The sequence below is a fragment of the Heteronotia binoei genome, chromosome 13 (genome assembly GCF_032191835.1).
Source record: "Heteronotia binoei isolate CCM8104 ecotype False Entrance Well chromosome 13, APGP_CSIRO_Hbin_v1, whole genome shotgun sequence".
NCBI lineage: Eukaryota > Metazoa > Chordata > Lepidosauria > Squamata > Gekkonidae > Heteronotia > Heteronotia binoei.
The window spans coordinates 54,451,400-54,465,655 of record NC_083235.1 but is presented as its reverse complement, the minus strand read 5'-3'; the positions used below and the strand labels follow the sequence as shown (position 1 = coordinate 54,465,655).

General features: G+C 43.1%; 1 protein-coding gene across 7 annotated transcripts in view; it reads left to right on the top strand.

Annotated features, from left to right (window-relative positions):
* The window catches only part of SLC39A11 (solute carrier family 39 member 11), a 481,072-nt gene extending 475,080 nt beyond the window's left edge, over positions 1 to 5,992 (top strand). For all 7 annotated transcript variants that reach the window (XM_060252173.1, XM_060252180.1, XM_060252174.1 and 4 more), the window contains 2 exons: positions 177 to 335; positions 5,205 to 5,992. In XM_060252173.1, coding sequence (XP_060108156.1) covers positions 177 to 335; positions 5,205 to 5,283 — 238 coding nt within the window. In that variant the 3' untranslated portion in view covers positions 5,284 to 5,992. The remainder of the gene's footprint in view (positions 1 to 176; positions 336 to 5,204) is intronic.
* Positions 5,993 to 14,256: the final 8,264 nt, after the last annotated feature.

The window sequence follows — 14,256 nt, the reverse complement described above, 5'->3', positions numbered from 1 at the left end:
TAAACATCCCTGTTGGTCTGACCCCAGAAGGGAAGCGCTGGTTTGTGTTGACTTTTTGCCTTTCAGACTGCAGCAGATAGAGGGGAAATAGAGAGAAACAAATGTATCTCATGCATAAAACAAATGTATCTTATTTCTGTTTAGAGCTTCTCCAGTGACTTTTGGTTCTTTTATAGGTATGGCCAATTAAGCGGTATGGTGGAGCCATTAGCGGGCATTTTTGGTGCTGTGGCTGTGGTACTAGCAGAGCCTCTCCTTCCCTATGCCCTGGCTTTTGCTGCTGGTGCAATGGTTTATGTGGTGGTGGATGATATAATCCCAGAAGCACAGATCAGGTGAGGATCTCATGTTGTGCCTGCTTCCAGTCTGTTTTCCTCACCCTGTTCAAACCTCAAGTGATCTAAAGAGAGAAGTGTGTTACAAATTGATCTGGGGTGGGGTGAATCAGCCTCTGTATAGTCAGAAGCTGTATACTTTCAGGGTTTGTTTGTTTGTTTTTCTGAAGGAAGGGAAAATGCCATCAAATTTCCATCAACAAAAACAGTTCAACACTTTTTTTCCGCCTTTCAGTCATCTTTTGAAGATGAAACTTTGTTTTATTGGGTCAACAAGATCTGAAAGCACATCTTTAAATGGATCTATAACATTTCAAATAAAGGATGAGATTGGGGGACTAATTTAAGGCAAAAAGGTTACATGTGTGGTAATTCTAAACATTCCCCCACATGCTGCAAATCAACGTCCTTCAGTCACCCTTCACCCCCAGTGGCTTTGCTTACTTTAATAAAATCACCCGAGGAACAGATTGCAGGGATCTAAGCCCTCTCTGTGCCACACTAACTCTGTGGTATATCCCAGAGCTATGGAGGATGAAACAGGAGCTGAGACAGCTTGAGCAAGGGTGGTGGCATACTTGTGATGAAGCTACAAGAGCATCTTATAGGTCATTTATAAAAACCTATGAGATGGCAGTGAAGGCCACTAAAAGGAATTCTGTGTGGCTGCCATTGCATCTGCAAGCTCACGCCCAGCCCAGTTATTTAGAACAATTAGATCTTTGACTTCACTGCCACAGGGCAGACAAAATAATGAATTGGACATTGGCTGTACACACACACACACAAAAAAAACTATTGAAGTGTAATATCTCTCAGCATAACTTTCAAAAATCATTACTGGAAAATTTCATAATTTCAAAATTCAGAGTTCATTGAAGACTTCAAGTTTCCAAGCGTTACTGACGTCATCAACTCGCCACTCAGACAAGCTGACTTAAGGTGCTTGTACTGGTCCTGTTATAATAATTTTTAAAAAAACTCCAATACTTGTACATGTTGTTTCTTTTAGTTTCTCACTTGCAATTTCTAAGAGCTCCTTTCAGCCTTCTCAAAATGAATAGTGCCTCTTGGGTCTCGGTATGGATCTTAGATACCCATAACAAAATTCAAGGAGGTTTCTCTGTAAAGTGTGCTGGTGAAAGTGGTCTGTTGAATTTTGATATGGGTAGATGCCTCTTTGATAAAGAGTTCATAGAGAAACAGCATGACACATCGGTGTTTCCATCAGAGGCTATCTAAGATCCATACCAAGTCCTAAGTTGAAACAGTTGAAACAATAGCAGCACTGGAAGGCCCTTGGCTGCCTCCTGGTCCTATTATGGATGAATTCAGCCACCTCTCCCAGGAGGAGGTGGATAGAATCCTTGGCAACTGTAAGGCGCACCACTTTTTTCCTTGACCCATGCCCATCTTGGTTGGTTAAGGCCTGTGGAGACAGAATACGGAGCCCCCTGAGTGAGATTGTTAATTTATCCTTGACATCAGGGATTTTCCCAGGGAGACTAAAGGAGGCAGTGGTGCTCTTAAAGAAGCCATCTTTGGACTCAACAGTCCTGGCCAACTACTGCCCAGTATTAAACCTTCTGTTCCTGGGTAAGGTAGTTGAGAAAACAGTGGCAAACAGCTGCAGGTTTTCCTGGACGACACCTCTGTCCTGGACAGACAGTCTTGTGTCTGCCTCCAGCCATGGGACCAAGACCTCACTGGTCGCCCTGACATACAACCTCCAGAGCCAGTTTGGTGTAGTGGTTAAGTGTGCGGACTCTTATCTGGGAGAACCGGGTTTGATTCCCCACTCCTCCACTTGCACCTGCTGGAATGGCCTTGGGTCAGCCATAGTTCTGGCAGAGGTTGTCCTTGAAAGGGCAGCTGCTGTGAGAGCCCTCTCCAGCCCCACCCACCTCACAGGGTGTCTGTTGTGGGGGAGGAAGGTAAAGGAGATTGTGAGCCGCTCTGAGACTCTTCGGAGTGGAGGGCGGGATATAAATCCAATATCTCCATCATCATCATCATCATCATCATCATCATCATCATCATCATCATCATCGGCAGCTGGATCAAGGTGGGTTAGCACTGTGGTTGCTTTTTAGACCTGACAGCAGCACTTGATGTAGTTGATAATGATCTTTTAATCCGCTGCCTTGCTAACATGGGGATTCAGAGGACTGTCCTACAATGGCTCTTCAAGGTCAGTGACAGAGAGTGCTGCTAGGAGAGAGGGCTTCCCCGTTATTCCCATTGGATTGTGGAGTCTCTCAGGGGGCGATCCTCTCCCCAATGTTATTTAACATCTCCATTAGCCCTCTAGTCCAGCTAATCTGGGGGTTTGGGCTTGGGTGCCATCAATATGCTGATGACACTTAGCTGTATCTGTTAACAGACAGACAGATGGACATGGCCTCAGATATTTTGGATCAGGCACTGAAGTCTGTGGCTGGTTGGTTGCAGCAGAACCAGCTGAAGCTGGGTCCATAAAGATAGAGGTTCTGTACCTAAACCATGGAGGTGTGGATTAGGGAATCTGGCTCCCAGCCCGGGGAGAGGGGGTGGCATTGTTGACACTGGCACCTAGAGTCCAGAGTCTCATACTGATACTAGCTATCTCATTATCTATAGAAGCCCAGGTCACTGTAGCTAGCAAATCAGCATTTTTTCATCTTTGGCAGATTGGGGAACTAATCCCCTATCTTTCCTCCCGTGACTTGGCTACAGTGATCCATGCAATGGTCACTTCCAGATTAGACCATTGTAACTTGCTCCGTATGGGCCTACCCTTACACCTGATACAGCAACTGCAGCAAGTGCAGAATGCAGCAGCATGCCTGCTCTGTGGGACCCCTGTGTGGGTGCACATTCAGCCGGTGTTATGCAAACTGCACTGGCTGCCAGTGGAGTTCCAGATCCATTTCAAGGCGTTGGTTTCAACCTTTAAGGCCTTGCGCGACCTGGGACCAACTTACCTGTGGGACTGCCTCTCACCTTATGTACCCCAAAGGGCCTTATGTTTGGCCCATCAACATAGACTCCCCAGCCCAAAAGATGTCCAGCTTGCCTCAACCACAGCCAGGGTGTTTTCACCTTTGGTACCCGCTTGAAGAAGATGATGATATTGGATTTATATTCCACCCTCCATTCCGAATCTCAGAGTCTCAGAGTGGCTCGCAATCTCCTTTATCTTCCTCCCCCACAACAGATACCCTGTGAGGTGGGTGGGGCTGAGAGGACACTCACAGCAGCTGCCCTTTCAAGGAGAACCTCTGATAGAGCTATGGCTGACCCAAGGCCATCCCAGCAGGTGCAAGTGGAGGAGTGGGGAATCAAACCCGGTTCTCCCAGGTAAGAGTCTGCACACTTAACCACTACACCAAACTGGAATGAGCTTCCAATAGAGATCAAGGCCCTGCAGGATTTGTTACAATTCTGCAGGGCTTGCAAAATGGAGCTATTCTGCCAGGCTTTTAGTTGAGGTTGTGAGCGTCCAGTTAATATATTGGCCCCTCCTGCCCAAACTCCCTCCCTAAACCACTGTAAAACCGTCTTGCTTTGATGGGTGTTGGCAGGGAGCAATATAATTTGAAATATCTAGCTAATACAGAACCAGGATAGTAGATTTTTTATTAGGCCATCGGTTCATTGTTGTGATTTTAAATGATATCTTGAATTTTAATGTTGTTATTGTTATATTTTTTTTTTGTGTTGTAACCTACTTGCAGGGAAGGCAGGATAGAAATTAAAGTAATAAATTAAAAGATACGCTTAGGTGGCAAAAGAGGGGAACATTTTGGTTCCAGTTCCTTCTCCATATGTGAATGGGGTGTGATTCTGCCACTATCATGTCTTGTTTGCCCTTTAAGCCTCACATTTTTTAAGCTGGGTAAACATGAGTATTAGAAAGCAAGCAAATTCACTTTCTAGCTGTTCAATACTATAAAGAGCATGCCTTCAGCGGCGTCACTAGGGCGGGGCCAAGGGGGCCATCGGCCCTCCCCCAGAGCATTCTCATTGGCCCCAGGCACTGACCCATGGTCCCCCCCAACAGGAAGGGGCTGGCCCTGGGACTAGAACGCTGCTGCTGTGTGTGGGCTGGCCGGGATTCTGAAACCGGGGCCGCGCTGCCGCCGGCTCAGCTAAAAGCGTGTGGGTGAGTGGGGGAAACTTAAATGCTGCAAAACTGGTATCTTGGATTACGGATGAGGGAGGGGCCATGTGAAGTGGGCGGGGTTGTGTGCGGAGGGGGTGACGCAGCCCTCCAAAAGGGGTGATGCCCAATGGGGGGGGTGACTTGAATCAGTTACACCCCAGGGTGCAACCCACCCTAGTGACGCCTCTGCATGCCTTGATAATAATTGTCTTGATTCTGAGTGTTGCAGAGGCCATTCCTTCAGGACCAAACAAACCAATCCCAGCATTTCTTCATGGTGGAAACATACTGTGGCTTATAGCAATCAACCATGTTCAGCCAGATGTCCCTGCCTCCCCCCCCACACACACACACACACTGATTGCAATGTATGGAACAACCCATGAATTTTCCATGCTGGAACAGAATCAGAATATTCCAACTGGAAACCATACTTCATTTCTGCAGTAATAGAGGCAATGTCAGTGCAGTCTAGTAATGCTGTAAATTTGCCATTTTGATAGGTAGTTCCACTCCTAAAGTAACTTGTGTGAACAAAAAAAATGGTTGTACTTGCATATGCAGCTTGGGTGATATGTCTTGTCAAGCACCTGGTTCTTTCAGCATAGTCCATTTAGCAGTCTTGCTGCAAAATAAATTACCTTAATTCATCCTCATGTCAGTGGTTCCTTGGGACATGGGAAGTCATTATTTCTTTTGAAATATTTCTCATTTTTTCTTCACAGTGGCAATGGGAAGCTGGCTTCCTGGACCTCCATTTTAGGATTTGTGGTCATGATGTCCCTTGATGTTGGACTTGGATAATAGAAGATTCTTTCTCTCCCTACATTTTTGACTTTCAGAATCTATAAATCTAGCCAAAATGCACATCAGAAACTGGAACTGGAACTTTGTATATGGCGTAATCCTACTGATCTGGGTTGATGTTGATTGCCTTTAATTATATTGACTTTTTATTTGCCATAATATTGTGTCGATGGCTTAAGGAAACATGGAAAGGTCCCCTCACCCCCCACCATCTCCCTTTGCTTTCTTCTGTTGGGATGGCAGTAGGAAAATATTGCTAAAACTGCAAGGAATCGAATATTCCTAATTTTGAAACAGGTTTTCATATCCATAAAGGTCAGGTCTTATCTGTGAATATCTTCACTGTGTGTAAGCAAAGCTTGTCATGTTTTATAATTGAAAGATGCCGTCTTTAAGAGATTTAAGTCTTATGTGCTGCATTTGGCACCCACCTACAAGAATGGTGTGTACCAATGCATTCTTCAGATCTTTGGAAATATTGGGATTGTTCTAGTTGCTAAAATGGTTAATAAGAGTTTTAATTAATAGTATAAATGGGCTCATGGGAGGGTGTGAACTTTCTGGTGTGGATCCCGTGTGGATTAAAGGATCATATTTTCTTTTTCAAATGACAGGGTGTATGTGGCAAATATTTGAAGTGCACTGCCTGTTATAGGCCCATTCCTTTATTAATATGTCTAATCTGGATAAAAAAAAATAACCCTCATCTTTTAGGATGGTGGTGTTTTGTTTGTCTAAGGGAAAGAAAAGGGTCTTCTGTGAAATATTAATTTACTGTCTTGGCAGAATTGATGCTACTATTTCCAACAAATTAGACCCAGTAAAGTTCATTGCTGCCTCCTTGAAGACAGATCGTAGCTTATGATGCATGTATTATCCCTTAATGTCAATGCAAACAAGAGGAGCTGTTTTAACAGTCCATGGACAATTCGCTATTTTTGTCTTACAGACACAAATGAGGATTAGTGGGAGTGAATTGTCTATTCTTCCATATTAATCTGACATATCAGCAATAGGTGTCAAGAATAACTATTTAGAGGAGTTAGCCATGTTAGTCTGTTGCTGCAAAACGGTAAAGAGTCCAGTAGCACTTTTAAGACTAACAATTTTTATTGTAGCATAAGCTTTCAAGAAACACAGCTCTCTTTGTCAGATGTATGTGTTGATGCGCCTGAGCTTAGTGAGGGTGGTCTTCAGTGACGCAAAGAATGAAGGCTTGCACACAGCAGTGTTAAAACCACTATATACAATTTATTTACACCTCCACTCTTCAAACCAACAGAATGCTCCGATACACCTCCACCATACATATCCCACACATAGTAAAGTGTCTTTGTACATTTATATATACTATCCACCCAGGTAACCAATCAGCTTGCTGCTGAGTCATGCTGACATTGCCCAGGCTGATGCAATCTGGCAACCAGCCACCTTCTGTCACTTAGATGATCTACCTGGCAGTTCTGTTACTTTCACTTTCCCAGCATGTGCATAGAAACTGCTTGGCTCTGAATATACTGACAGTATGGTGGGTACGTAGAAACTGGCCAGAGACATATAGGTGGTAAGGGGAGTGGGTGCAGGAAGTGAGTGCCATGTAAATGTATAGGTAGAATGTACATCCCATATAAAGGGTGACTTATTCATGACTTTTGCAACTGCTTTACATTTATATGGCACTTCCTGCTTCTGCTTCCCCCTCCCCTTACCACCTATATATCTCTGGCCAGTTTCTACATACTCTGCACTCATCAGATGAAGAGAGCTGTGTTTCCTGAAAGCTTATGGTACAATAAAAATCATTAGTCTTAAAGGTGCAATTGGACTCTTTTCTGTTAAGAATAACCATTGTGCTTTATGGTGAAAAAAGAATTAAATTAATTGCCATCTTGGCAATTCTGCTAAGAGTGCTTGCATCAACAGCTAACATAGTTCTGGGAGTTCAAGCCCTTTGGATTTACGTCTATAGCATTTATTCTACCAATAAAACCCAAATAATTATGAAGCCATATCTCTGGAACCCACCTTCCCATAGGTTGTCATAAGGTTCCTCAAGAGAGGTGTTGGTGGATAATTAGTGCCTAAGCTCTCAAAGCAGAATCTGCTTGGCTTTCTCACAAATCCTCATATTCTAGACTTCAGGAAGGCTGGATGTGGGGAGAAGGTTGGATAGAGGCTGCCCAGGGAGACAGTTACCATCAGCCAGAAACCACGTAAGTGTTTCTACACATAAGAAAAGAACATAAAAACATAAGAGAAGCCATGTTGGATCAGACCAATGGCCCATCCAGTCCAACACTCTGTGTCACACAGTGGCCAAAAAAAATATTTATACACACACACACATACTGTGGCTAATAGCCACTGATGGACCTCTGCTCCATATTTGTATCTAACCCCCTCTTGAAGCTGGCTATGCTTGTAGCCACCGCCACCACCTGTGGCAGTAAATTCCACATGTTAATACCCTTTTGGGTCAAGAAGTACTTCCTCTTATTCGTTTTAACCCGACCGCTCAGCAATTTCATCGAATGCCCACAAGTTCTTGTATTGTGAGAAAGGGAGAAAAGTACTTCTTTCTCTACTTTCTCCATCCCATGCATAATCTTGTAAACCTCTATCATGTCACCCCGCAGTCGACGTTTCTCCAAGCTAAAGAGCCCCAAGCGTTTTAACCTTTCTTCATAGGGAAACTGTTCCAACCCTTTAATCATTCTAGTTACCCTTTTCTGCACTTTTTCCAGTGCTATAATATCCTTTTTGAGGTGCGGTGACCAGAATTGTACACAGTATTCCAAATGAGACCGCACCATCGATTTATACAGGGGCATTATGATACTGGCTGATTTGTTTTCAATTCCCTTCCTAATAATTCCCAGCATGGCGTTGGCCTTTTTTATTGCAATAGCACACTGTCTTGACATTTTCAGTGAGATCTACCACGACCCCAAGATCTCTCTCTTAGTCAGTCTCTGCCAGTTCACACCCCATCAACTTGTATTTGTAGCTGGGATTTTTGGCCTCAATGTGCATTACTTTGCACTTGGCCACATTGAACCTCATCTGCCACGTTGACGCCCACTCACCCAGCCTCAACAGATCCGGTTGGAGTGCCTCACAATCCTCTCTGGTTCTCACCACCCTGAACAATTTAGTGTCATCTGCAAACTTGGCCACATCACTGCTTACTCCCAACTCTAGATCATTAATGAACAAGTTAAAGAGCATAGGACCCAGTACTGAGCCCTGCGGCACCCCACTGCTTACCATCCTCCACTGCGAAGACTGCCCATTTATACTCATTCTCTGCTTCCTATTAATTAGCCAGTTTTTGATCCACAAGAGGGCCTGTCCTTTCACTCCATGACTCTCGAGCTTACTAAGGAGCCTTTGATGAGGAACTTTATCAAAGCTTTCTGGAAGTCAAGGTAAACAACATCTATTGGTCCCCTTTGTCCACATGTTTGTTCACCCCCTCAAAAAACTGTAACAGGTTAGTGAGGCAAGATCTTCCTTTACAGAACCCATGCTGAGTATTCCTCAATAGCTTGTGTTCATCAATGTGCCTACTCATTCTGTCCTTGATAATGGTTTCTACCAACTTTCCCGGTATTGAAATCAGACTGACTGGCCTGTAATTTCCCAGATCTCCTCTGGAACCCTTTTTAAAGATGGGGGTGACATTTGCTATCTTCCAGTCCTCAGGAACGGAGGCAGATTTCAATTAAAGATTACATATTTTTGTCAGGAGATCCACAAGTTCAACTTTGAGTTCTTTCAGAATTCTTGGATGTATGCCATCCGGACCTGGTGACTTATTAGTTTTTAATTCATCAATCAGTTGTAGGACCTCCTCTCTTGTCACCTCAATCTGACTCAGGTCTTTCAACACCCCTTCCAAAATTTGTGGTTCTGGAGCGGGCAAACACGTATCTTCCACAGTGAAGATGGAGGCAAAAAATGCATTCAGCTTCTCAGCCATTTCCTTATCCTCCTTCAGTAATCCTTTTACCCCTTGGTCATCCAAGGGCCCCACTGCCTCCCTAGTTGGTTTCCTGCTTCTAATATATTTGAAGAAATGTTTATTGTTGGTCTTTATGTTTTTTGCAATATGCTCCTCATAGTCCCTTTTTGCCTGCCTGATCACAATCTTGCATTTGATTTGCCACAGCCTGTGTTCCCTTTTATTAATCTCACTTGGACTGGCTTTTCACCACTTAAAAGAGTCCTTCTTACCTTTTACAGCTTCCATTACTTTGTTTGTTAACCATGCAGGCCTTTTCTTATACCTGTTTGTGCCTTTCCTAACTTGTGGTATATATTTTATCTGAGCTTCAAGGATTGTAGTTTTACATAGCCTCCAAGCTTCCCCAAGGGTTTTGACTGTATTTACCTTTCCTTTCAGTTTCCTCTTCACATGCCTCCTCATCTCAGAGAATTTACCCCTTTTAAAGTTAAACGTGGTTGTGCTTGTCTTTTGGGGCAACTCTCTATTTATACAAATGGTGAAATCAATAACATTATGGTCATTGCTCCCAAGTGGTGCGATCACTTTTACATCTCTCACCAAGTCTTGGGCATTACTTAGGACCAAATCCAGGATTGCCCCACCCCTGGTAGGTTCTGTGACCATCTGCTCCATAGCACGGTCATTGAGAGCATCTAAAAACTCTTTCTCTCAACCAGAACACATATTGACACAATCAATCTGCACCTTGGGGATTTTGTTTGTACCTGCTTGTATGTACACAAGCTTGTGCCGAATGATTAGCAACTGATCTGACTTATTAAATGCAATTAGGTTGAATAAAAGAAGAGCTCCAGATGGTCAGTCCTTTCCCTTAATCCGCTGTTTCCCTCTTCCTCTTAAAAAAAAGTATCCTGCCAAAGTCTTACATATTCTCTCAGCAAGCATCACTGTCCACAGTCAACTGAAGTTGGATATGCTTCAACAAATTCCTGTCCCAGTGCTGCATGTGGTGACCGTGCGCATCTGCTTCTTTACTGCCCTGATCCAAACCAGTGGCCACCGTAGCTGGTAAAACCAAACCGAAACAAATATATTGTTTCATATTGTTGTAAACACCATTGATTGTAAATATTAGGAAATCTGCCACCCATTCCCTGGTTGTGTTCTTGTGCAGTGGATAATACAACTTGCATTACTGACCATACAAAACTGCCCTGCTTCTCCCTCCATATCACAAGCTCATTGGTGCCGTTTGAATGGTAACCTGCCAGGACTGAGCAGAAGTGATTTCAACCATTTTCATCTAGGGAACCTGCCAAAGTTTGCTAATTTGTAGCTGGAAATCAAGCTCTGGCATGCTCATAAGACTCAGAAATATTTCAGGGAGAGCTGAAACTTATTCAGGAGCAATTCTGCTTGTTCATGAGCAATTTTAAAACTGAATAAGCAATTCTGCTTATTCAGGAGCAATTTTAAAACTGTCATTCTCCTATCTTGTTTGTGTGTGAACTGTATTCATTGGAGAGCAGGGCTTGCCTTTCTGTCAAGAACCCTGAATTGTCTACCCAGAGGAATCTTCTGAAAGAAACTACAATCTATTGAATGCACAATTTACCTGAACGGAAGCTCTATGAATATGATGGGACTTAATTCTGAGTAAACATGGATAATATTAGGCTGAAAGAAGAATAAAGGCGAACAGGAGATAATGGAAAGTTCTTAGCCATCTAAGCACATATAATCACTACGGGTTATTTGTGATTTATCTGAAGAGATTGGTCAAACTTTGATCTGAGGAATGCTGAAGGTAGTTGCTCACTTCTAGGGATAATCCAGTGAGAGGAACTCTTTCAAATCCAGTGCCCACTATTTATACTTTCAAAACCTTTGATGCTATGTAACTCGCTGCAATGCTTTTTCTGTGTGGGATGTCACGTTCTCAGGGTGCAGGCAGGCAGGAGTCCAAAGCCAGTCCAAGGTCAAAGTCCAGGAAGTCAAGCAGGAGCCAAGTCACCAATACAGAATCACAAACTGGAATCAGAAGTCAAAGGCCAAAAGGTAAGGGTGCCAAGGAAATCAAGCAGGTCAGGATCAGGAAGGAGCGTGGATGCAAGCCAGAGAATAGACTTGTTGCTTCCACAAGGTTACCAGGTCCTGGGTGGGAGCTATATGGGAGTCTCAATTAGCCTGCTTCCTGGGTGGTAGTGACTCTGCTAGAACTCAGGGCTGAGAGATCTGGAGCATCGGCGTGCCTCATGTCTTCACTCTGAAAGTTCTTTCTGGAGCCTGCTTCGAACTCTTGAGATGGGAGGAGGAGAGCTTGGAGGAGATTGATCGTCAACAGCTGACACTGGTGTCTGGAGAGTGATTGATGGGCCAGCTGCTGTTTGTTCAGCTGAGGAACTGGCTGGCAGCCCTTCCAGGTCTGTTAACCCTTCCAGCTCCTCCTCGTCAGGGCTCATGACATGGGACTGTACTTGATTTATTTTACTTATTTATTTAGAAAGCATATATGCTGCCTCTCCAGTGAGTTGCTTGAGGTGGCTTACAGTCAAAAGGGTAAAGATAGGGTGCCTGTGGTCTTGCATGAGGGAGCCTGGTGGTATCACTTATCTGCCTTACTCTCTGCACCAGCATGGTGATCTGCAAGCTAACAAAGTAGATGTCTTCATCTCTTTTGTGCTGTCTTGCCTCACTGCAGATGGCCACACAGTAACAATACATTTTTTAGCCCAGCTAGGATCAGTTGACTAACAGTGTAATCCCCTTAAGATTGTACCATTAGTTCCCTATCACTTATGGGCAGGGAAATGCATTGTTACTTTTTCCAAAGAGTAGGATTTGGATTCTGAGTAGACCTGCTTATAATTGCTCTTAAAGCTATCCCTATGAAGCTGCTATACCTGGCCTGGCTCCTTAGGCTGAGGAAGTCATTGCTCATGTTCAAGTGAGCCAACACTCTGCTGGATCATCTGACTAACAGGTAATTGATAGAATGGAACTTATCTAAAAATAGAATATTCAAAGATTTCAGGTTTTCACGGCTGGTAACATCATTAGGGTTTGTAGAATCTTTCGGGATCAAGTGCCGTGTTCTACTGGAGAAAGTTTTCCTTCCAGACGTTTCGTTCTCAGCTGCGGAGAACATCCTCAGAATATTCAAACTTGCAAATATACTTTTTATCAAGCATGATTTTAAAAAAAAGAAAGCTAGTTGTGTCTGTCAGGGCCAAGATGGAGGCTTTGGTGGTTTCACCGGACTCCAGTTCTCATTCACTTGGTCATTGGCCTGAACAGGAGAATGGAAATATGGTCAGCTGGAAACTGAAATACAGCAAGCTGAACCCAGTGGCCTGCATTCTACCGTTCCACTAAGATAGGTTTGGCGCCTTCACCAAAAGGGCTACAAGGTAGAGGAGAGCTCCTAGAGCTGGATGATGGCTTCTGTCCTTGACAAGGCAAAGGCGAAAGCCCTGGCCATTCAACAACAATGCCATCTAATTGCATAGGTTAATTTCTACACTCCATTTCTTTACCTGAAGGAAGTTTTGTGGCCTAACCACATCTGGTCCACACTAGCTCACCATAACTAAATTGTATACACAAACTCTGAAGTTACCCATTCAAGTCATGGAGTTTTTGACAATCCTTTTGAGTATAATAAAAGCTATAAAACAATATAATCCCTATGTTAAACTGGTTACCAATATGCCCATGTTAAATTGAATGTCAGCCAAAACTACCTAGCTGGCACATTACCAATGTGGCTTCTTGACTACGTTACCAACAATTGTCCAACAAAGAAACCACAAGGCTTCCTGACTGGTGTGTCATTGTTTCAGATGCTATAGTTTGTTTTTGGAAGTCAGAATAGAAGGCATTCCTCTACACAAGCCTAATCAAAATATTATACTGTAAAAAGATTTAGTTATTATTAAGAATATGGTAGGTTAGATAATTTGAGTTACTTCCTGTTCACACAATTACCAAGACAACGGCTAAACTAAATATTTAGTTAATTAGGCTACTTCAGGTGTATTGTATTGTATGGGTGTTTACCTTCTGGAATAGGTCACTTTAGTGTTTTTAAGGCTTAGCAACTTGTTAGCACACACAGAAATATTCCAAAAGTACCTTGGGGAAGAGGTTAATTGGTAGTTAGCATTTTTGTAAACCACCAGGAAATTGTGCATTGATTTCAGCACATCATTTTAGTGTATGAAATTTTAGACTGCTACTACACAGAGTCTATTCCCTGTGGCAACTGAGCATCATCTTGACTCTGCACAATACAGCATGATGTACAGAATTTTTAATTTTGCATTTTATATTTTGACAAGTAATGGTGGGATATGATATATGATACTTTTTGTTACATTTGTATAGGGATGGAGAATTTGAGAACCCATAGAAAATGTATGAGCTGGACTTGGGTGTATATAGCTTGAGTTTTGAGTCTAGAACTTGTTGTTTTTGAGCTTCTGCAGCCGCTGCAGGTGTTCTAAAGATTTCTTTACAAATGAAAAACTGCTTAGTACAGAAATCTGAGAGTTCCTAAGTGATGGCATTGTTACCAGTTTTTGTGCTTAAAGACCAAATTCCACACTGCCTAAGAGTTTTCACAGTTATGCAGATCTGCACTTTTCCATATCCCTAAATAGTTACAGAATTGGATTAGTGGCATCAGTTTGTAACCCATTGTTTCATTGCTCTTTCAGTGGAGAATTTCCTCTTATCTTAACCAAGAGAAAGGTTCAAATGGATAAAAGGCTTCCTAAAGCATAGTGGGTCAAAGTCATAAAAATCAAGAAAAGGTAGGTCAAAACCATCACCTTTTTAGTTTAGTAAAAGGAAGTATACCCTGGGCTTCACTCATTCTCCTTTGCCTTGCCTGTAAGAAACTTTGCTCACTTCTGGGGGAAGCCCAGTTGCAACATTCTTCATCATAGATAATAATTCCTTAATGATGGAGAGCTCCCATTGGCTGATAGTTACACTCA